Source organism: Ptychodera flava, chromosome 11 (assembly GCF_041260155.1).
Source record: "Ptychodera flava strain L36383 chromosome 11, AS_Pfla_20210202, whole genome shotgun sequence".
NCBI classification, from domain to species: domain Eukaryota; kingdom Metazoa; phylum Hemichordata; class Enteropneusta; family Ptychoderidae; genus Ptychodera; species Ptychodera flava.
Genome location: NC_091938.1, coordinates 42,167,351 through 42,192,370, shown reverse-complemented (window position 1 = coordinate 42,192,370; position 25,020 = coordinate 42,167,351). Strand labels below are relative to the sequence as shown.

The following is a 25,020-nucleotide window of genomic DNA, read 5'->3' as shown; positions in this document are numbered from 1 at the left end:
CATTCAATGCATATGGCTTACTCGTTTTCTCACTAATGTGCGTAAGTATGACTGAAGTGAGTCGGTTTGTTTAACAGTTCACGCGACGTTCTACAATTTTGATTGTCGACGGCGATTTCATCTAGTTTGATTTTTGCCTGATTTACATATTAGCCCATGACTTGAAGACGTGGGGGGGGGGGGGGGAGAACGCTAAAAATTTCAGGGAGGCTGTACAACTGAAGGCTTTGAATAGTCGTGTTGTGTGCTGTTAATGCGTAGGTGACGAACATTTGTTGGTCGAGGTAAGAAGCTGTGTGATTTCGGCTTTCCGAAGGGCAGTGAAACGTTTGCAATGTAAACTAAACCATGTTGGCTGTGAGTGACAGTTTTAGTGATCTATACCCTTTTAACTGTTAGACTATTGTACACAAACTGCCAAAGTGTCAAATATTTAGATTGTTGATTCTTCTAATTGGTCTGAAATACTTTTGTCACAACGACGTCGATTCCATTGCAAGTATAATGGATGTTTTCGCTGGTGTTTATGCCTAAGGGCTGCAAGCAGTATTTATTTCTTTAACCATGTGCTGAGTTGAGCTACCCTTTACTTTAAAAAAAATCCAGTTCTGTGTCCAAAAGTGTATGTTAACCAAGGTATTTTTATATAACATAATTTCATCTTTTTCCGTTATTATGATAAATGTATTTCTGGACATTGCGTAGATTGGGACTTAAACGTGATATTTATCTCCGTAATTGGAATTTCTCCATCTTTGCTTTCAGATTATTTTGCGATATTTTCAAACCGCTTTCCATCTTCCATTCAATCTTATATTCCTTATCGCTAATGTTTGAAATTAAGCATGTAAAACATACAGAGTTTGCCTGGTTCAATAATTAATTTCATGATTCTGTCGACATAGAGCCTTAGAGGGACGTATTTAAGTATTTTTGTTTTTCTTGAGTTACTTACATTTCTTGGTTTGCTTCTCAAAGACTATGTTAAATATGAACACAGCTGATAGATGTACAGCATTATTGTTGACAAATGCAGTACGTACATTTACAAGCTGTGTTCACAAGCTTGGTACTGGATGTTCAACATGCACTTGAGAATTTCAATGATCATGGCAAAATACAAGGGAAGATCATTCTAAATTTACAGTTACTCATTTCTCAATAGCAACGGCACGAAGGACAGGTTGTTCTTCAGCTTGATCTTTGAATAAATTGATTACATGGACACAACTTTCAAAGGATAACAAAGGACTAACATCGCGCAATTAGTCAATATCAACAAGAAATAATGCAAGCACCGTCGATTGAGGACTGGCGCTTTATGGCTTGTCACGTTAGCATAAAATTTACACAACTAGGCTAATATTTCTCGCGATGGCATGTGCGTCAAATGTAAACAATATCATCATTACTGCGATATAAATGAAAAAATCCAATCATAAAAATAGTAAGTTATGCTGTAATTCTTTGTAATAAAATGCGTATCTTATGACATATACAACATGATGCTGTTAACGTAATGTATTAACCATTGGCAGCTTGGGGTTTTATTAACGACTACTATAGTGTCTCCATTATTTCCACCTAATCAGCTCCAAGGACACCGCCGGTCTAGATTTTGTTTAAACGTTAAAAACCTGGACATCAACAGAAGAGATTCACAGTGAATGTGTTAATCCAAACAACTACACTTCAAAGAAAATTTTCGTTCTCAGCTTATCTCCGTTTCCATTCGATTCACAAGTTATTTGAAACTTTTGTCAAAGTTCGTCAAGTGGTTTCAGAGCATTTGCATGTTTAACTAAGGTCAAACTAAACTGTGAGCTTTGCTTCTCTGAATTGGGGGGGGGGGAGGAAAGTATGTAATGAGCTTTTTAACATTTGACAATTTCCACTATTTTATAAGGAAATGCTTTCATGTGGGAGAAAGTATATATGCTTGGCAAGTTGAAAATGGAGCAGGGTGGGTCAATTAGATCAGTATTCTTGATGACCTTGAGAAGCCAATAATTCAGCAACACAGATTCTCTTTTCCTGATTCTGCCCTTCAATTCCATATTTTATGTTGTTTCGGGATAATTATGTTGCTAGTGGTACATCTGTCTGATGGTAAAAAAAATGTTGTACATGGGTAGATCTGAAATTCGCACTAGCAATGTCTCCAATATAGTAATATTTTGTTGCATGCCGACGTCTTGTTAATGAATGAAAATGCAGTACTTCTAGATTGGAGTCGTCATTGCCAGTATTTCAACTTTAGCGTCAGACTTCCCCAACACTGCCTTAAAAGTAGTATCACGCCACAGCTGTATGCAGTAATTGTCCAGACTTGTCACTCATACCAACCAGGTTAACCTTAAATTATTCCGGACATCAGCTTATAGAGTGATGACGTCACATAGTGTTTACCTGGTACCGAATAGGTTAATACATCAGGCAGTTTGACTGTTAGTTAGCCGATCAGTGTCTGTTGCATGGTGTTTCAATAAGAGGATTAGTTTATGACTAATTACAAGTTTGTAACTGAAATCAAAGTTTCTCCGCATTTCGTTTAAAATAACATTTAATATTTCGATAATTGTCATAGTATCATAAGTTTGCAGTGGATAAAACATCACACTACATCAACAAATACAAAAAGAAGATAGCGGGTTATCCACAGTGAACAGAAGATAGCGGGATATCCACAGTGAACAGAAGATAGCGGGATATCCATAGTGAACAGAAGATAGCAGGATATCCACAGTGAACAGAAGATAGCAGGATATCCATAGTGAACAGAAGATAGCGGGATATCCATAGTGAACAGAATATAGCGGGATATCCACAGTGAACAGAAGATAGTGGGATATCCATAGTGAACAGAAGATAGCGGGATATCCATAGTGAACAGAAGATAGCGGGATATCCACAGTGAACAGAAGATAGCGGGATATCCATAGTGAACAGAAGATAGCGGGATATCCATAGTGAACAGAATATAGCGGGATATCCACAGTGAACAGAAGATAGTGGGATATCCACAGTGAACAGAAGATAGCGGGATATCCACAGTGAACATATAGCGGGATATTCATAGTGAACATATGTTGAAAAATGAAATCCAAACGTTCATCACAATCAACATTGACATGTAATACAGCTGTGGAGAATTTTTGCAGCTTTCGTACCATTCTACAAATTTTAGTGAATCTTTTCAATTCTTGCAGGGTATTGACTTTAGTTAAATGAATGGGGTGTCAAACCTTGTCCTAAACCTCGTATTTGATTATTCAACCTGTTAACCTGTTCGACCTGGTCGAATTTAAAGCAACAAAACGGAAAACATGAATTGATAAGAAATGACACTACATCTTTGTTTAATCATCGGTTCCGAGAAATGTTGGGAAGGTAAAAGGCTCGAAACAATTTTGGCTGTTTTGTTACTCTTGCATGGTAACATGTAAACACAAACGTGGCAATATCATATTCCAAAATTCTGTAAAATACTTGCACAAATATGTAGCTTGGGTAGCCATAACAAGAGAAAAGGAAAAAATCCACTACTATGTTCTACAACAAATTCTTTTAGAAACCTCAGAAATAAATCTCTCTGTTCAGAAAGGGTCTGAAGTTTTTGACTCGATTCAACAAACGAACGATTATGAAAATTATTTCCAATTATTTCTTATTAACAAAAACGGAAGAGGGATAAAATCAACGTCGATTTGATTCATAATTCGTAAGATGTAAAACTGACAATGGCTGATATATTTGTAAATTTGGAGACAAGTCAGCAGAGTTGACTCTGTTTGACTTTATTGTAATTTTTTTAAGATTCTCATTTAGATAATACAATATAACGCCAGGAGAGTTGAAAATGTGCTTTCCGAACTTGAAACCCTGGAGGTATGGTCATCTGAATATCATTCTGAAACAATGGATAATACTATTTGAATCGCGAAATCGTCATTAGTTGATCGTCAAACTGGGACAAATCACGAGTTTTAGCGGTATGCAATAAAATAAGCTTTGTTTAAAACGAGATTAATGAAGAGTCAGTGTATTTCCAAACAGTATTTTTTCGATTGTACTATCCATAGTCTATCCATGTCACTATCCATGGTCTATCCATGTCACTATCCATGGTCTATCCATGTCACTATCCATGGTCTATCCATGTCACTATCCATTGTCTATCCATGTCACTATCCATGGTCTATCCATGTCACTATTCATGGTCTATCCATGTCACTATATTACATTATAATTAAAAAGTTGCGTGTTGTACTTGTTTTATGTATCATGTTTTCAAAACGTTACATTCAGAGATTGTGACACGTCCCTGTCATTGCTTCTAAGAAAGTAACTGTCATACAACTAGACGAACTTTCCTTTCCAAAGCGATAATTCAGCTTTTCTACGGTGAACTGTGTTATTTTACGCCCATATTGCCTGCTTCCTAGGGCAACCTTAACTCTTACGATAAATGCCAATAATAAAGTAGGACTTGGACTGCAGATTTTGGTAAGCAGATAAACGTTCTAATGTGAAATTGACATGAGTTGCTACATCAAACGTTTCTACAGAATTGTAAGAGAGAGGAACAATTGACACAAGAAACACAAATGGAATTATTCAAGTGCAAATTCATTAATAGCTCTTCTATGATATACCTTTGAAATAAAAGTGTATTTTTAAATTAAACATAGTATCAGAAAATATACAATAAAACAACAATTAAGTTCTCTGTTTTGTGTACATTTTTCCACGAATAAAACATCAAATGACCAAAAGTAAGGGCCAAACATAGTGACATTCTACATGGAAATAAGAAGATAGTTTTATGTATAATTTCAATAGGTTTTTATAAAGTGATTCCACTCGGTCCTGAAATGAAATTAAATCGAACAAAGCTTTAATAAAATAGCGATATACCACTGAACAGGCGGCCAGCACGGCACTGTCAGATAAATGTCTGACCCGTTCCATTAATCAATTCATTCCTTGCTTCCCCTTTGCGCTGATTCTATTTAATTTTGTTGACTTGCTTATTGAGTTTTCGAGTACTCCGTGTGGCCCAGCTATATTAACCAGCAATACTCATTTACTGGAGAATCATGATGAAATTTTAAATTGAATTGTGACTAAACTTCTTTCTATTAACGTCGATTAGAGATGAACCGACTGCTTGTCCTATTTGACAACCGTCGTCTTCCCAGTATGCACCGCGTTCCGTTCTTGAAGTCTGCCTGATATTAACTAGAATTCGAAATGATACCTTAAAATTGAATGTTCAAAAGTTAACAGAATAACGTTTACTCCTTGAGACTGTTTGTGTCCTTATCTCTATAGCAGTTTGATTCATTTTTGTCGGTTGGAGAGTTATTCTTTTTATGTTCTGAGTTAGCTTGGCCTTCTTCTAATATTTTGACACTATGTTGCTGAGCTTTGGCACGTAATGTAGCGATACTGTTTGATCGCAGTTCTTCGGGATCACGATCAACGCTGTGCGATTGTTCAGACTCCACTTCAGAGTTGTCGTTCATGTCGCCATTTTCTTCTTGTTCTCTCAGTTTCTGTGCGGCTTCTTGAGATTTCTTGTGCATTCCTGTAATGTGTCATATATTGCAAAATTAAATGACAATTCAAGGGTTGTTTATTCGAATGATGAAACATTTCCAACAATGACATAATTATATAAGAAAGTTAATACCTGCAGCTGAATGACACGTTAATTAGAAATTGACTGATACAACTCTGTTGTTTATCAAATTTCGGAATGAATTTAAACTGCATATTATCTTCATTATTTTTACCCTTGTAATCACGCTTTCATATGCTGTCGGATGGACTGGTGGTTCGTTACCTAGCAACCAGGGCGCACACGACTCTGCATCATCCGATGTCTCTGTCTTCAATATGCTTTCCGGCAGGGGTAGAGAGTGACGAACCATTGCTCCATACAAGCCATATTCCGCCATCACACTACTTCTGCCCCATTTCTTTTCCTTCTTACGCCATTTAGCTCTTCTATTTTGAAACCAAACCTGGCAAATTACAGATAATTCAGTCAGCCTACCGATATATTATGAGCAATTTTATATATTGATCTCTGTTGTCCAGTGCTTTGAATCAAGACCCCTAGGTCACCAAAGATTTGAATCAAGACCCCTAGGTCACCAAAGATTTGAATCAAGTCCCCTATGTCAGCTTAGATTTAAATCAAGTCCCCTAGGTCAGCTAAGATTCTCTCTTAAAGTATTGGTTTTCATGAATCGTATTGTCAGACCAGAAGTACCGTTGTTTTGACAGGAAAGGAAGGTGTTCAGTGCACAATGGTGTCACCATCTTGGCACAGAACAGGTTTTCTGTAAGAATTTAAGGTCCTTCTTTATGTGTTTATCGAGACCAGGGATGCACAACATAAATTCATGCCAATCGTCCTTCACGCAAACTACATTTCTTTAAGGTAGCCATTGTCTCTCTGTAGGTATGTCATCTATTAATAGTCTTGTCTCTCACAGAGAATAATACTACCGATTGATCGTCGTATGTGAGGGCGCAATACTATCGCCTAACACCAAGTGATCAATTGCATGTGTCACACAAATGATAAGATACGACGTGAATATCATATCACATGTCATCGAGAATTTTTCTCAGTAAAATTTTATACTCATGAACTCTTTGAACTCAAGTAAAGCTTGTTTGAACATTGTCGTTTATTTTTATTGCGACTAATCCTTACTGTGTAACATTACATCGCTAATTAATTTTGATATCACTGACTTAAGAAATGTTGAAATTTAACATATAGCAGCACTTAGTGCTGTAATGTCATATCATTGAATTGTCAAATTTCATAAGGGTATTCGGTGACCCAATGCCAACTGTACAGTGTAATATCAGTGGCGTTTTGGTCATTTTACTAAATTCCTCGACTTGATTTTAATGTGATCAATATGTAAATTGCCTAAATCGCTCATCGGCGATTACTGAGGAATTTGACGTCAGTGTAACGGTGTTATATTACAATCTGCCACTTACTTTTCACTGGGTTTCGTTCATACAATACAAATTCGACAATTTTTAAATTTACAAGATTTGTACATTGTCGTTCAAAACAAAACGTTTTAGATCTTTCCTATACATCACCATGTGTATGTTTCCTTTTATGTAACTTTTAATTGATAAATGTTGCATGAAATGAACTGTCTGATTATTAATATTTTTCTACATGCGAAGCTTCCCAAATGATTTTACACTTTGGCAGACTAACGGGTAATTAGATGCAACTACTTTTTTTCATGGCCATACAATAATTAAAGCTATGAGGATGGTGCCAACAGCATTGTCCCATTTTATGAATTCATTTAATTTATAATGTTTGCATTCGTTTCTCGTTCCCGTGCTTAAAACAATACAAAAATTTATCGTAAGTTCATTCAATGACGTCAGTTTGGTTTCAAATGCCTTTGGATGTCATCTTTTCTTGTATTGGCAACATTTGGTTGAGGAAATAACCCTAAAATGAAAATAATGTAGTGCGGTAGGTTTCACTCAACGGCTACAAACTTATTCTGCGATTTCACTGACATTTGGCCAATTAAATAGACGTAGTTGTTCAAGGGGACTATTCTAGCGCTTCTCAATATAATCACACAAAAGGCATATATTTTGCGTGGTTTTCAGAATATTCTGTCTAATGACCGGTCATTATAATTGCAGGTCAATCTAGAGTTCGTTTTATTAGGAGTACCTTCCCATTCAGCCATGTCTAATTCTCCCCTTCGTCGCATCCCTACTTGCTAGTCTCTCTCTACGTGACACTTTAATTAGGCTCTTGCTGCGCTTCTGTGAGCAGCCTTTGCAAAATTGAAAGCTCCATTCCTTTCAAACAAACCAACGAAAAACTGCTTTCGGCACGTTCGTGTTCGAGGGTGATTTTGTGTGTGTTTGTGTTTAAGAGTTTCTTGTTTAGTCACCAGCATTACGGAGTAAACCTGTTAGCCTAATCATGGCTCTCAAAACCAACAAACCGTATCCTTACATTCTGCACAATTTCAAGAGTTGTCGTCAGGAGCGCTGAAATTAGCAGTCCATTTCAGAGGGCATGTATCCACATCATAATGTTAGAAATTATGTTCCTTCATCATGATGCTAACACATACCATGGAATTATACAATAATCACGTCAGCGAGCAAGAGCAAATAAACTTGCTTCTAAATGTCGATATAAATAAATCTACCTCGCCACTTCGATTGTTTTGACAATTCAAGGATATTATTGGAAGTTCAGAAGTCACAACAAAAGACGTATTAGCAGATGGTATATCGACCTGACAAAATAACGTTTTCGAGACATAATTTTGGTCAATAACCTGCAAAAAACCTGCATTTTTTTTTCTCAAAAAAGAACATGAGAAGATTGCGGAAATATCTTTGATCATAAGTCATGATATACTCAATATGGTGCCTTCGATAAGAACCACATTGAAATGTTACAAACAGCTACTACTTGTATTACAGAAAATATTAATGTAATTAATACTTGTAAATAAAGACTGCTAAATAAACGTGCTGAATTTCATAATACATACTGTTCCTACAACAAAAAATTAAGGGTAGAACTGCTACATCACTCCCCCCTCGCCCAGAATGAACTGCTGCATCACTCCCCCCTCGCCCAGAATGAACTGCTGCATCACTCCCCCCTCGCACAGAATGAACTGCTACATCACTCCCCCCTCGCCCAGAATGAACTGCTGCATCACTCCCCCCTCGCACAGAATGAACTGCTACATCACTCCCCCTCGCCCAGAATGAACTGCTACATCACTCCCCCCTCGCCCAGAATGAACTGCTACATCACTCCCCCCCTCGCCCAGAATGAACTGCTACATCACTCCCCCCTCGCCCAGGATGATAGTTACCGTCCAGTCCCGACTTGAATAATCGCTATTACAATAGTTTCAAACTTTAAGTTAAGATAAGCTGAGCTTCCATGCGTGTTACCATCATAGTCTTCTGAAGACTACAAAGTGCTCTCATTTGACAGATAACTAATTACATTTAGTGTAATGATAACATATGTTATTGAAATTGTTGAAACAAATAACGTGCCAATGGCAATGTGGCTTTGTTACAAAGTGAAGACTGAGATCGGATTTGGAGTGTAGTGCCGACAACATTTCCAGCTGTGCTATCGAAAGAGTCATTGACACTGCGGTCTTACTACAAATTAGAAATTGAAAAAAGTTAGCGAATGTAATTGTCTATATTTGCTAAAGAATTGTTCGCTTTAGAATTGCCCGCTGACATGCTGTCGCCTGTCAAGACTAGCCGTCTGCTTTGGCCTGGGTGAAACACTCTAAAAATGCTTTCAATCATAGCGTTTTGCGTACAGCTTTTGAAAAATGCACTACATCCAAATTTCGAGATATAGTATTTCAAAGTATACTAATATATGATAAAGAATTATATTAAGAAATTTTCTTTGTTATTTGACACTATTTACGTAATATCTAACACGACATTTTGCAAATTATGTTAGCGTAATGTGCTACTTGTGATATAGGAAATGTTAAATGCAAGATTCTTCAAGTACCATACATGAATTCGGTTCGATGAACAATTAAGTGATAATACGGTGAGCGAGTGAAGGGAAGACGCGAGGCGTGGGTTTAACTTGTGAAATTACCTACAGACGACTTAAATCAGAATTACTTGTGAGCCCAGACAATATTCTGAGTGATGGATTACAAAAGACAAGCAAATGTACAATTTATTAGTTCTTATGACAAGTTAAACCTCTCAATGTACGAATATGTAAAGGAAATTTACATCTCGAGTGATACGTGAACAAATATTTGTAAGTGCCCATCATCTAAACTACATGTACTCAATCACTACGGTTCAGTGTTTTCTATGGCCCTTCCCTAAGTACGTCTACTCGTACAGACATTTTAGAAATGAAACTATTTTCTGTTACAAAAATGGTTTTTACTTGCACCAAGTTGAACGTTTTATCTGGTGTACCATTTGACGCTAAAAGTGCAATCAAGCATGCAACACGGCTTACTTTAACGCTCGACTGAGCCGTTTTACTAAAGCCGATTGCAGACAACTTTGAAATGAGCTCAATTTTTCAAATTAAAAGGCACGAATTTCTTTAATTTTGGCAGGGAAACTTAATGCAACCCCTGGGACTGCTTTCCACGTATTTAAGCCACTGAGCACTATCTCCTTTCTGTTAATACCATGTTACAGTTTGTCTTTTTTATTCTAAAGGGGAGATCTGTCGATACAGACAGCTTAGAAAATGTAAGGAAATCCCCTTCCAGATTGGACTTTTCAAATGTTGACAAATGATTACCCTATCTTCCGTATAATAGTTAAAAGCGCTACATGGTTTACGCCTGATTAGCAATTACTTTTAAGATGAAATTTCTGGTTTTCTATTTTATCTTTTGCACCTCTTCATTAAGTTTAATGCCAAGCTGAGCGGTGGTTATATTTGATGAAAGTATCACTATCTGGGGCAAATATTCTTTCAAAACAAACCTGAATCGGGACTGAACGCTGTTATTAAGGAATTAACACCTTGTCAACTGTCACACTTGATATGAACACAACTGTACTGCTGTAAATGGCTAACTAGACTGGAAATTATCAACCAAACTACCAGTTATTTTCAATTCTTTCACGTTAAGATACTGTCATGTAAATTCTCCTCCCTAAGAAACTTGCCAATTTTGGCCTATTCTTATTCATGATTATCCTAAGTATGAAGATAAAGCCATTTTGTATTTTCGTTCAATTAAAACATTCAAGTGACTAGCCAGCAAATGATTATTTTTATCGTGTCGTTGTCTTGACAACAACGGCTAATACTTATGTCTTAACTTAAAACAGTTTTAGTTGACTTGAATAAGCCAAAGCTTACGCCACGGCAATTATTCATTTCCCACTGGCATAAACAGCTGGCTAAAATTTAATTGGCAATTCATGTTTTCAGTGTTATAATTATGTTTTTACAACAGTATTCCTGGCTTAACCAAAACCAACGAACTAAGAGATATTATTTTAACAGCAATGAATAATTTCATAAAATCTATATTTTTCATCAATGGACTCTACATCCGGGCTTGTCAAGATCGACGGATTGATTTGTAGATCATGAAGTAAATAAAGAATAATTACCGAAATATATACATCAAAGGACAGCGATGACATTTTATAAACAGACAACGGAGATTCGAAGAAGAAAAAGAGCTATCGGTCGAGTATTTATTGAAACTAAACAAATACTTCTGTAATTTTGTAGGCAGAGTTTTTCAAATAACAAGATAAAATTGTTTTCTGTTCGTTTTCTGTTCGTATTTATGAAGTATGAAGTAGATACATTAGACTTTTGACTAGAATTACCAAGTCAGAAAGGTAGTATATAAGAAGGTAGTAAATACCATTGGTTGACCTCGCCACCATCAATCATTGACCATGAATCACCGTAACCATAAACTCCTACGACAACAGACAAACCTTGTGATGCAATTTATCATGGAGATTTAATTAGAAAAGAATATTTCATAATTTTCACAACTCAGGAAAGAAAGAGCATCTCTACTTTGCCCTTGAGTTTAATGTAATGTGTTGCAATGAAGTAATATAGCGTAATTTGTGACGTAATTTGTGACGTAGGTCATTGAAACAGTATAACATGAATGTAAACCAACTGTCAGCTATAGATAAGCCTTTATGTCCCATAAGCTTTAACTTTGATAATTTTCTAGTATGTTTTTTCTGTTTGTAAATCACAATTTCTTATCATATTGCCCAAATAACCTTGAAATACACAGTATTCAACTTGTCAATACAGTCTGTATGTCTATAATGTCCAATGCAACTTTTGAAGACAATGAAAATGAAAAAGTTTGAAACTCTCATGTGTTATCTATCTCCTTCAGCTCAAATACAGCTACCGCATATGTGAAATTGTTATGGCGAGAGAATGGATTAAAATGCGACAGATAATTTCCGAAACTGACAAATATACTATTCACGTTTGGTAATATGCATTGTAAGGTAGTTTACCATTAAACCCCCTTAAATTAAAAAAAGTGACCAACATTATCGTTGACGACTAAATTTTTAGTTCGCACTGGACTTATTTGTCAACAAAGACTGTATTCTACACTACTTGGCATTTAACATGTGTTTGTAGAAGAATAAGAAAATTGACCGTGTCCTACAGAACAAACGTTGTAAAAATATTATCAAAGCTCCCTTTTTAACGACTTCAAGATTTATCATATCATCTGTAATATTGAAAAGTATATTCCATATTTATTATATATTAACATCTTACTGTCCTAAATAAGTATATAGGTACTAACAACGCAAAGAAATAACAACAAATGTAACAGACGTTTTGAAGAAAAGTAACTGAAAAAAATAAATGTATTACTAATGCAAGATTTGTGATTCATCAGTGAATTGAATTTAACTTACTTGTATGCGATCCTCGGGTAGATCAGTTCGCAGAGACAAAACCTCTCTTGCGTAAACGTCAGGATAATGAGCTTCAACGAATGCTTTTTCCAATTCTTCTATTTGGTAACTCGTAAATATGGTTCTGCAAAGTAGTTCAATGCATCGGATGCGTCAATGATCCACGTTTGCCTTCCCTAAGTTACAGTGAAATCGGCTGGGCATCACTCTTACTGCTATGGCAGCCATGTCTCCGTCAAATTTCCTACTTTGGTACGCCAGCAGGTACACATGCACACAAACACTGGCATAATCAATCATGAAATCACCGGTCATTTCTATTCAATGGAGCTAGATATGTTGAGAAATGTCTCAACCTTTGAAAAAATATTAACAGAAAGCATATTTTCAACTAACAAGAGGGGGTACCTACATAAATACTTCTTATGAAAGACGTCGCTAGCATTCACACATATGTAGATTCACATGCATATACGTACATGTCACTTACTAACACATAAGTACGTAGCATACAGACACACACACACAGACACACACACACAGGCATACACTTCAATGGACAAGGGCTCGGTGCACACGGGCTCAGTGCATGCATTGTGAAGTAGCTGTGATTGCAGGTTTTCCAAACATGCGTGCACGCTGCACTTCGCACATCGATGCTATTTCGTTGCTAAGATTTCCCAACTTAAGCGCATGTCTGCTTGCTGATTGAATAGAACCATCAGAAAGTTATCAGAAGAAACAAAAATATAGCGGTTGTTTCGCAAGTTAAAGGTCTGTTTTTTAGTAAACGTCTGCAAGCATCGAACATTAATGCTAAGGAAAAGTATGTGTACAACACGAAGACACTTCTAAAAGTCTTAAACATCATAGTTTCTCAGTACGTTATTCAGTCTCTCATCGGTTGATGGATACACAGTGTTCATCGTCCAAACTTTAGAAAAATTCGCGTGAAAAGCCACAGACATAAAAGCCAGGTTCTTGCTACTGTCTAGGAAAAAGCGTATGAAAATAGGGGCGAGCTTCTTGTTTTCAGATAACGAGCGTCTAAGAAGACTCAGTCAGTAGCTGTCCTTCATCAGACATGAAATAATTAAACACTGGCAGGCCTTTACCAGATCAAACGAAATACATATATTTACAGTGTAAGTCAAGTAATGCACAGCCGTGCTATGACTATCTGCGTAAAATGACTATGAACAGCTATAGAAGAAAAGACCGTTTTATTGATTCCAAATATCATGGAAAACACAGAACTGCTGGCAAGACTTGCAAACATGTACAGGAATGAAAACTGGTGTGGCAATCTACGGCGTAGATTTCGTAAGGAGAAAAATTCTCAATTGGATCTCCACGTGAGCCTGTCTTTGGAATTCATATTGAAATAAAGGAAGAGGAACATGTGTACCTGTGACGTCGTTTTTTCTTCTTCTTGTGTTCTTTTGACCTACAATTGGTCATGAGCGAACCACACATGAATCCATTTTGACTTGAATTATCATCGTCGCCTGCAAAGGGATCAAAGTTCCGTGAAGTCGAAAATGCTGATAATTGGAAGAAATGAAAGCCACACATTTTGTCACATGATCGATACAAATTACAAAATTAGAGCGAGAGCTTAGTTAAGATCCATACATACAGTCTATATCAAAGAATACGAATGAACTCGGCGAATTCAAAACAAGAGAAATACAATTGGATTGAATGAACTTGATGAACCAAGTTATTTGTCAATTATTTGCCCATAGAGCAAAGCAACTTGAACGGTGACATAGTGACACCTCTAAATAACCGATAGTGTACCTCTGAATGGCTACAAATTCCTAATATTTCCAGGAAATTGGAGGTTTCACTACACTTGATTGCAAAGACTGTGTAATAGGAAAGTAGTAGATTCGGAATAACGAACCAGGTATTGTCTTCAAGACATAGTTACGTTTTAGGGAAAAAGGTACGTTTTAACGACTATAGTGATGACGATTCGTAAACACGCATAATGATTCAAATTACTAGACCTTGCTGGACGGCTTTCTTGTCAGTCACTTTTGTTTTGAAATGTCAATAAACCATTATAACATTCAATCAAATCAAAATTTATGATGTCGAATTCAATTCTAGGAAATCGAATAATTAATATGGCATAATTACGACATATGGTCGATGAACCAAATTTTTTGAAATGACAGTAAAGTTTATAAGAATGTTAAATATTTATTCTAGACATTATAAAGGGTCTATGCATTTATTAGACGTCAATTTCGTGTGATTTATTGCGCTACAAACGTTCTCAAACGCACACTTCTTCCAACGAATTTGACGGCATAATCAGACCCAACATGTCGCTCAGAAAAGCATAAATTTGATTTACTTAACTTGAAGGATGCGTAGATACAGTAATAATAGGGCAATAACCCTTGATTAGCTCGTCATAAAAACAGTACAATAAGTTTACAGATGGACTAATGTGAACTGGTGATACGTTAGCATCTTAAAAAGACAACGACTTTCACATGTAAATCAAAAAGTAATTCGTATATGTAGGAATATTTCATTGGCTGGTTTTGAGGTCAAATCAGACGAAATCTCAGCCAGTGTTTGCTTTTCAGAAGCAGGTATTGTATGACAAAGCTCGGACCTATTTAAAGAGTAACAACGTACATATTTATATACAATAATTTTATCAATTTTAGCAAATTACAAGTCTTGGCCGGCATCCCAAACTCATTTCAGAAATACTGTTGTGTGATCTGGTAGACTTTATTATAATTCAAACTGAAGAAATAGAAGGAAAAAGATTTCTTCGTATTGAAATATTCATTGCTTCTTATTTTCTGATTTGGTTGTGGAGTTAATTTCGAAATGGGACTGAGTTAACAGTGGCAATTGAATTTCAGGAAAATGACTTGTATGTTATTATTTGATTAGCGTATTTTCTAATCAAATGGATAGACAGATTGAGATGGGTATTTCGACCCCAAGTGACTCGCTTCTGGAAACATCATTCGTTTCACTCTAGTTTTTCTGCACTACTCATCGATAAGTCACTGACTCAACATTGAATATTATCGTAAACCATAAATTCATGTTGGTAAGTAACAAAGACTGGCGAACTGCCGTACTATCCACATTAAAACTCTGTACATATTGTATAAGATTACGTAGCGACCATTTTGAGTGTACAGTACCTCTGCGAACATAATTAAAACAGTAAACCTGATAGACTGGTGTCTGATGACTTCATAAGGTCAAGAAAAATCGGAGACTCTCGACCAAAAATGATAATTTGTGCATTTCATTTGACATCGAAACAGTACCAAACCTCAGATACTCACTTCCAAAAATATATCAGATTCAGAAATGCAAAGCAGCCAGGGTGGAAATCTGGTCGCCGAGATCTTCAGATTTAATATCAGAATTTAAAAAACAATAGAGAGATACAACAAAGCAGCATTTTTCTCACAAAACACACAACTAATGTACAATATAACACTAGCGCGTCATTTGATTGACAAATTTTCACATTGTATTTTGCGACCGTGACTGCGATATCAAGCTACCTCAGTGGGGGCGCACAACATTTATAAGATAAATGAGTGAATGAATTAATAAATAAATAAACAAAAAATAAATAAACGAGTTTACAAATTAAATCAACACGATAGTAAAGGACGTTGCTAAGTACTAGCAAGAAACCCTCAAGTCACCACGTGACTTCTCAGTTCAAGTTCAGTCGTTCTATTCGGTGGAATATATGCATACGAATAATTACTGCCAATGTCAAACTTACAAATCGTGTTCATTATTAAATTCACATCCGTGAAATATCTTTCAATCGATTGGAAATGTAACTGACCTAAACCAGTCTTGCATGATAAAGACTATGTTTGTTTCAGAATAAAAATATATATTGTATGACTTGTGGCGCCGGAGGGATGGGGAGGGGAACGGGGGAGGAGGATGGGCAGAGCAATTTTCTTCGACGCTATTTACAGTGGCAAGATTCCTATGGATAATACAGAAACATTTTGATCACAGTAGATTCAAACTGATCCACGATTTGGTCAGAAAGTGGCAAGAAGTTTAAGCAAAGTCGGTAGCTAAGCAAGTTATCACTTTTCTGAAAATACAACGATTGGATTTGTCTGTCTGGTGACTGGAAATAAACTTCTTCATTAGGTGACAGATAAGTGTGTCTGTAAGACTTCAGGTGAAACTCTTGCTAATACCGTGCAATTGAACTTATTGCGTATTTCACAAAATTATCGTATCATAAACCGAACTACAAAATCTGTTCTCATCAATATTATATCAATCTGTTGTTGAATAATAAATAACATCTTTTCAGGGTTAAAAACATTTACTTTTTTCAAGCGCCTTTCTTGGTCTTTATTGCCAGCCATTGTTTAGTGATTTATCAATGAAAACCTGTCTTGTCTATCACAAAACCTATATTTAACGCCTTAATGCTTTTGATAATTTTCGAGAAGCTGGATAAATTCAAGGTTTTCAAGCAACATTAACTGAACATGAGTAATACGGTGATGAAAGATTTATCCTGCAAGGTTAGAAAGACCGTTGACAAAATCACACGATGAATGGGAAGAATAGACTATCTTTCAATTTTCAAATAAGGGAAAACTTTCTTGAGGGTCTTAGTTTAAATGATGGTGAAGCACATCAAATAAAATCCTTTTCAGACAATTCAACAACGGACAAATAAGTACTAACTAATATAGCAAGTAAGACCTTACACATTAAATGTTATGAATATGTGATTTATCGTCATGGCTTTCCAGTCCAGTACGATGGGACGATAACCATGGCTTTCCAGTCCAGTACGATGGGACGATAACCGTGTGTTAGATTCTAGTATTCAAAGTATTTACCAAAACGTCTCATCATTGCTTACAATCACAGACGCTACGATAACATGGGAATTTGAAGAACAATTTCTCGCTGTGTTTATCGGAAAATCGAAATTTTGGCACCAAGCCTATAGGCGAGTAACTGAACTAAAGATCAGTGGTAAGGAACGGTGTAGCTGCTACTTTCAATCGCTTTCTGTTACATCATGTCGGTGGTTTAAACATCCTGTCAGTATTCGACAGATGCCATCATTTAGTTAAAACCAGTAATTTTCATACTGTAGCGAGTTTTGGCAAAATTTCTCGTAATACTATCGTTATCGCATATTATTTGTATGAAAACTAATCTATATTCTATACTTCCTACTATCGTAACGTTATCGGCGCTCTATTCCATTGCAACGGAAAATACGACCGAAATATTAAAGTTCAATGTTTAGTCCAAAACGAGACGTTGAGGTGAATATGAACAAGATTGAATGCATGATGGTAATATTCAGAGTTGGGATATTGGTTCGCTAATGTTTGGTACATTCCTGTGTTGTTGTCAGGTTACGACTCTTGGCCTAATTCTTCTTTAACTATTTATTCGCCACGCTTTAACAAACATGCCATGACGATTTTGTCCAAATTTTCATCTTTCGCTTTTTTATACAAAATACGCAACACGGTAAAATCCTTTACAAGCCTCGTCGCTTTCATTCTCAACTTTGTGGCAAGGCAATCTTATCTGTCCCATGTGAATAGGCTGATTTCTTTCATGTTTGCATCAGAACCCACTAGTGTTGATTAGCTAGGGTGCCTTGGGTACAGCTTCATCTCATTAGGGAGCTTCAATCAATACAGATAATTAATAACGCCTAATGTGTTGCCAAAATATGTCGCTAAGCGATTTTCACATTTTACAAAAAATCATATATTCAGAACGTGATGTTTTGTATGGACCTACAAAATATGTTGGACTGTGAATACTAAAGAGTATGCCTAGAAGCCCTTTTACATTTTGCCTTGGTTTAGTAGTACTCCGTATAATGTAATGTATATTTGATGTAGAGGGATTTGTCCGGTCCCATGGTATTCTTTATTCGCGGATAAAATGTTGAATAGTTAGTACCAAATGCTAGTTTAATCAAGCTAAAACATTCAATTGGTAGAGACTCTTTTGTGTTCCGATTTTAGGTGATTACTTGCAGAATCACGCCACTTTAGTTTGTTCTTATTTTCATGCATACTATTCGGCACTGTAACACTCGGATTTCTCACATCGCAGAGAATAAAGAACAGTAATTCCAAGGGAAAATATTTGCCCGCGTAAAAATGGCAACAGTTAGGTTGCTCCATAATGTTCATAATTTCACATAGTAAGTGTCTAAAATTTATCATTGACACAGTTGTGTTTTACAAAATGCAAAGTTTCTGTCTCTCGATTATTTTCAAGATATGTTATTAATCACAGAACCAAGAAAACGATTGATAGTTTTAATAAAGCAAAGATCGCATGAACAAAAATGTCATAAGAGAATCTGAATTATGAAGCCTCTTATTTTGGTGGGGATTGTGTTGAAGCTTTTAATCGTGCAACATATCCAAACAAACTGTGTTGTAACTAGTTGAAATAAATTCCATTTGAAGATTAGGAAATGAGTTTCTTGACACAAAATTTCAGTAGTTTTCTCTTATTTTATCATTGTGACACGAAATATACATAGACATGTAAGAATGAGGCAATTTATTGGAGAGAGCACGGCAAAGGGTGATATTGTGTAAGGATCGCACTGTAAACTGGATTGAGATTTACAGCACCTAAACAATGGCTAAAACTTTGTCAATGTCAATGTCAATGATTCTTTTTATAAAACGGTCTAATTGAAGCCGCTGTGTTTTCGTGACTTATTTTATAATTTAAACCTGATGATTGGCCTCAATCGTCAACCGCTACCATAGCAAATATTTACTGAGTGTACTCGGTCAGTATACTATGTGTAGTACTGTCTTGATCGAGCACAATCGTTCAAGTTCATTTTCTAAATAAAACACAAATTAAACATTTTTCAGAAAACGAATCACACGATTTGAGTGAATGGATGAAGAATTTATCGATCTTTATCAAAGTACAGAGACGGCGTGAAATGCAATCACTTATACAATCGATCAGTCACATTCATCTAGCATTGAAGCGTTTTGAGGAAGATTACACTATGAAACAATGAAACCTGAAATCTTAGATTCAAAACGAAGAAATATTACAAGTGATGTGATTGAAATTGACAAAATAATCATAACACGTTGATCGTCAAGAAACGGCATATTGCTATGGAATTGGCAAGATTTTGTCAACAATGATCTAATCGGAGATCAAGTTCAAAATATATCATTAACCCAAAATGTCAGTATTGTATCACTTTATCGTCCAGTCTTTATTGACCATAGTTATTATGCAATGGCTTCAGCGTACAATATAATATAACTCTATATTTCATCTACGAGTTGACAGACTTGTCAGACATTGACAGGCGATGTGTGTATATCGGACTTGTAATCAATGAACGTATATCTGTAAATGTTTGTAAACCCCTAATTGATCTCATGTTTTACTGACAACTAATATAGCGTCGACTGGTGCAAATTTGTGGACAGCTGTCGCGGAACAATTTCGGAGTCACGTCTATTCTTCCGTAATTTTTTAAAATTCTTAATCACTACGACACTAGATCAGTCAAATCGTTGCACATAAACAAATTTTGTGTAGTTTGACACAGGCACACAGATATTCAGGATGCCCTTAAATGTAGTTTTGATGAGCATTAACGTTTGTGTAAAAATATATGCTTGCATGATTAATTTTAAAACATATAATCGACCAAAATATCCAGCACACACCATCAATCTATCGACGGTTAACCTTAAATTGTGTATGCAACAACTACGTTTTCAATGACTATTTTAATGGTCGTTCTAGACCAACCACTACACAGAGTTTTATCATAGAAAGATAGATTTTCACGCAGAACATGGTGATTTCATTATGCAAATCATTGAAGAACAATTTTCAAAAAATATATCAGCGCCTGAGCTTCAGAGCAAGCCTGATATTCACAAGGAGATACTCATCAGAGAACAGCGTTAAACTATTGCCAAATAGGCTAAATGTGTCTTACCGCTCTCAAACAAAGAGTTCTAATAAATTGCGAAATGTGTCCTGTGTTATGTGAAAGACTGTACACCCTAGATGTTTAGACAGAGTAGTGATGAATGCTTTTTAGCTTTATAGCTCAAAGCGTTTAGATAAACCAGTATACTTGACAACTGCATAATTTGATTCTCCAGTTGACTCCCTTGTCTTTGATGTCAATCAACAATACTCAGCATTTAGCTTTCGTTATTTCTTTCAATTTTCTGAAATCTCCAGACTTCAATCAAGATGTGATAATGCGACAATTACTACGATTACGCAGCCAGGTCTAGTTTCCCCCCTCAAACAAGTGTAATTTAATTTGGTGAAAAAAGGCTTGCCTTGGCATGAAGCTTTACGGACCTACCTTTTTTGTTATTAGATTTACAAACAAAAGGAGTAGTTGGGCTTTCAGCTTACAGTGAGACAAAATAAAATCCCTGAAAATAAATGAAAACTGAAATGTTGTCTTTTGTGTTTGAATTCTGGAACTATTCGGCATGTCATAGTAGTTGGTGTTATCAGTTGAAGTCCAGAGGCCTCATCTTAGATTTCCAAACGTTCAATTAGTAGAACAAAACGGTCAAATTGGCCATGTACACAGTTTCAATGGGAGCCATTTCCACTCAGTAATAATCCTTGTTGTTTATTAAATTTTAGTGCAATGTTGCCGACGGTGGCAGACACTGTTTCAATAATTGATCATAAATTGAATGTAGTTTGCAGTAGAAGTCAGCCGATTGAAATGTAAAGAATTCACTAATGTAGTATGTCAAAGAGACAACAGTTCGCGTCAAGACATTCACTACCAATACTCAGTCTATGACCCTGGCTCTAGGGGTTCGCAATATAACCCTGGTAACAATTGGCGGGAATCGGGTATTAATTTGTTCACTCACTTAAACTAATAACTATCATATGGTTTTTTACATACGTATATTTTAATCGTGTTTCAACTTACTTTGCTTTGATGCATACCGTTGCCAAATTCACACTAACATAGAGAAACTATCGACATCACTGAAAAGACAGGACGAAAGCACAGCAGCTATGGTGTCTATAGTTGAGGAAATTGTGATCTGACATGGTGACTACGCGTATACTAATCTTTGGCTATCCACACAAACCCGGACAAACGGACGCACGCATAAGTATGTAAGTACGTACGTATGACCCATACCTACACACATGCATACATTCATACATACATAATTGTAAGAAATGGAAAAGTGTGGAAGGGGAGGTATAAATTTATATCTGAATTTACGGCTGGTTTAGATAGCGAGCTAGCTAGAGATGTCGACTGAGAAATACTACCAATAGTAGAATACGAAGACAGTAAACATTAATTTAGTCAGCTATTTAAGACGACGAAAACACACGGAAGAAGTTCATTAAGGATTGATTCCTATTTTTCCTCTTGTCAGTGTGACAATGAAAGCGATATTGTATTTCTAACTTTATCAAAATGAGGATAAAACTAGTAATACAGCTATTCTCTTTGTCCTCGAGTATTTTCAATATCGCAGTCATGAAAAAACTGACCGAAAATGCGTCACTGCTTTACGTAAATAAGTAACAGAAAATTGCTTCAAAAAGTTTGTTATTGAAAATTAACAAGCAATTGTTTTAGCATAATGCCGAGCTCGAAGCCGAGAAGTGTGCATGAGGTTGGTAGTCACCTTTTGCCAGTAACCGTGCATTATTAATACGAACAAAAGGGAGATAATTGGCATGAATACAGCTCAAGTGGTAGGCCAGCCTTAACGTTAATAACGCCATGACATCAAGGAATTACGGCATTCATCTACTATTTGTCTAACAATAAGTGTAACTGTTGGATATTTATTGTCTGAAATCAACTGTCTTTGTGTTAACAACTGAACTTTGTCGAAGCAAACAGTTTAAATCTTATTCTTATTGAGAGTTGATAATTGAAGGAAGGTTTGACGGGAAACCACGATGAGTTATATAAAATGTTCCCTCTAAAGTGGAAACGATATCTACATGAAAAGAAAGTAAGAGTTAATTAATACAAACAATTATTTCATTTCCTATTTCATTAATTGACAATACTCCAAGTCTGACTTATGATAAACACATACCTTCAGTAACAGAATGTTGTGGTGGTGTCGGCAGTTTAGAAATTGCAGCAATATTTCCGGAGGTGGTTACGGCATTATGAAGGCTCATGCCAAGCGATGGAACATAACTATTCTTGTTGAAGTAGACGGATGCTGGACTCAATGATTCGGTGAAGCATCGTGCCTGAGCGTGTGCGGTGACAGCGGCAGGCGTTGTGGTAATGATAGCCGGTTGTCGACAGTGTTCTCGGTCGTCTGACGGTGTCAATCCAAGCAATTCGTTGATAGCGAATGGCGATCTTTGGGGAACTTGTGAATTTGAAGCTGAAACTGGTAAAGTTGTAGGCACAGCAATCCGTGTTCTCGAATGGACAGAATTCATTATCATTGTGTTATTCCCAGTCATGTTAGAGAAAGTGATACTTGACCGTACGCGTGTTACTTGCTTTTGCAGTGAAGGTTCCTCTACGACTGTCGATGAAGCAAGTCTGTCTAGTTTGCTGCTGTTCCGCACAGTCGTGCCCAGTCTTTAAATTTGTTGTTTTGATCACATGAGTTACGGCTGGGCTGGTTAACCTCGCTAAGCCGTAATTAGCCATTGTCGGACGACCAATTTAACGCCCTTCTGATTGAAATATCAATGCTTCCAACTGTCAATCAGACGATAAGCGACATAGTGGACCCCGCCAACGTCGGAGTATGATTAGCTACGTTATCGTGCTCATACCTTTTGACCAATCGTAGTCAACCTTTCTACCAACGTACATTTTATGCTGTGGTGCTCTACCCAGTCAAAACGGGTGTCTTATCCGTAGAACGGCAGCTTGCAAGGGCATTTGTTCCCATACAGCTTATCCATTGTGTCAGACTTTGAGAGAAACCTGCCTGCTTGCTGATGTATGGTCCTGACTGTGAGATTGGTATTTCAACTTTCCAATAGTGTGCGATGTACCTTATAACGAGGTGTATGAAGTACTATACGTTGTACGTTATCAGTTGAGCACCAACGTTGTTAATTGAAAATTAAACATTACGACATATAAATAAAGGTGCACCATTTACTTTACGTGAATAACTTTTCAGTGACTGCCCAGTCCGTGGACTGGTTAAGAAGCTACCACCATTAGGTGAATTCTATTAATTTCTTTGTTTCATTCGTTGCATAGGGAACAAAATACCAATTGTGTTTGACGGATTATATCATTGTAATATCTCGTACGGACCTAATTCCTGCCACAAAAACAAAAATTCAATTTGTACAATATAATCTTATCTGTGCATGGTTTCATAGTTGTGTACATATTTACATTTGTCAAAATGTATTCCACAGATCATCGAGCTAATGAAATCTAAACTGATTTTGTTCGAATATTTTATTTTTATTTATTTTATTTATCTGTTTGGATATTAATTACTGACACTCTACTCTGAAAACTTCATCTGACCAACGTTTCACCTATCAAAGTAAAGACAGACGGCATCTCATGACTCCGAACACGTCTGACTACTAATACTAGACTTTGAAGGCGTGTCCTTGCTCGTACCCTACAGACTTCGACACAAAGGAGAACATATGTTGTTAGTGTAATCGGTGGCGCGTGGATAATCCACGAGTCGTTGAGTGTAGGTGGCCTGTGCTTACGTGTCTTATTAAATGTGAATCATGATGTAATTAAGAAACAAAAGTACGTGAGTGTTACCGATTGTAATGTTTAGGAGCAGAATTCATACACCAGATGATAGAATCCACCACTTTTGTTTCCATGACACGGTTTATGTCTTTTCATTCCTTTTACACTTCAAGAAACGTGTGAAGAACTAATGTAAGTAAAATTCTTATTTAGTCAACGAATATTTTTCGTCGTACATGTTAGCTTTAACAATCTCTTTGAAAAGCGGTGTCCTTGGGTACTTATGGTAACACGCACCTCGAAACTGAAAGACGTAAACTTTTGCACAAATTTACATGAAGGAAACTTTCAACAATTCTCCTTCAAAATCAAGAATAAAAAAATCAGGGTTCACCATGCTTTAAATTGACTGATATTTGAAATTCAAAATGGCCGCCATCCTCTATGGAAAACAATTTAATTCAGTTTTAGATTCTAACAAAAATAAGACAGCTGATTTTTATTCATTTTAAAACCTTCAAAATTAGCCCACACTAATGGTAGATCACAAAAGTATTGAACAAAATTGAGTGTTGGAATATCTGTCTGAAAAGCGCATTCTATCTGAAGCCATCGACATCAGACAGGTGAGGTTGAAAAAAGAAGACAGTTTGTCAATCGAGAGAAAGAATGCACTTTCTACGCAATCAGATTGAGCAGATTGTGTCACTCCTGTGATAAAAACAACATTCTGGATCATATAATAGTACACAAAATTCTTGATGTTATACATTGAG

At 36.3% G+C, this 25,020-nt stretch overlaps 1 protein-coding gene across 2 annotated transcripts; it reads right to left on the bottom strand.

The window, feature by feature from the left end:
• Positions 1-4,875: 4,875 nt before the first annotated feature.
• Positions 4,876-23,177, bottom strand: LOC139144309 (visual system homeobox 2-like). Of its 2 annotated transcripts, none has more exons than XM_070715003.1 (5): positions 22,635-23,177; positions 13,901-14,000; positions 12,493-12,616; positions 5,849-6,029; positions 4,876-5,590 (listed from the first exon to the last, which is right to left on the bottom strand). In XM_070715003.1, the coding sequence occupies exons 1-5, from the start codon at positions 23,017-23,019 to the stop codon at positions 5,298-5,300; spliced, it is 1,083 nt and encodes a 360-aa protein (XP_070571104.1). In that variant the 5' UTR covers positions 23,020-23,177; the 3' UTR covers positions 4,876-5,297. The 2 variants fall into 2 exon arrangements, with proteins under 2 accessions (XP_070571104.1, XP_070571105.1); XM_070715004.1 differs by having other exon boundaries at positions 5,799-6,029; positions 22,635-23,163.
• Between the last annotated feature and the right edge of the window lie 1,843 nt (positions 23,178-25,020).

Bases quoted from the DNA above. Each gene is read 5' to 3' on its own strand.
- LOC139144309 (XM_070715003.1), bottom strand. From the start codon at position 23,019: ATGACTGGGAATAACACAATGATAATGAATTCTGTCCATTCGAGAACA. The intron at 6,030-12,492 runs GTAAGTTAAATT...GTAATTTGCCAG, and splicing joins TACCCGAGGATCGCATACAA to GTTTGGTTTCAAAATAGAAG. The intron at 5,591-5,848 runs GTAACGAACCAC...GACACATTACAG, and splicing joins GTGTGCGCCCTGGTTGCTAG to GAATGCACAAGAAATCTCAA.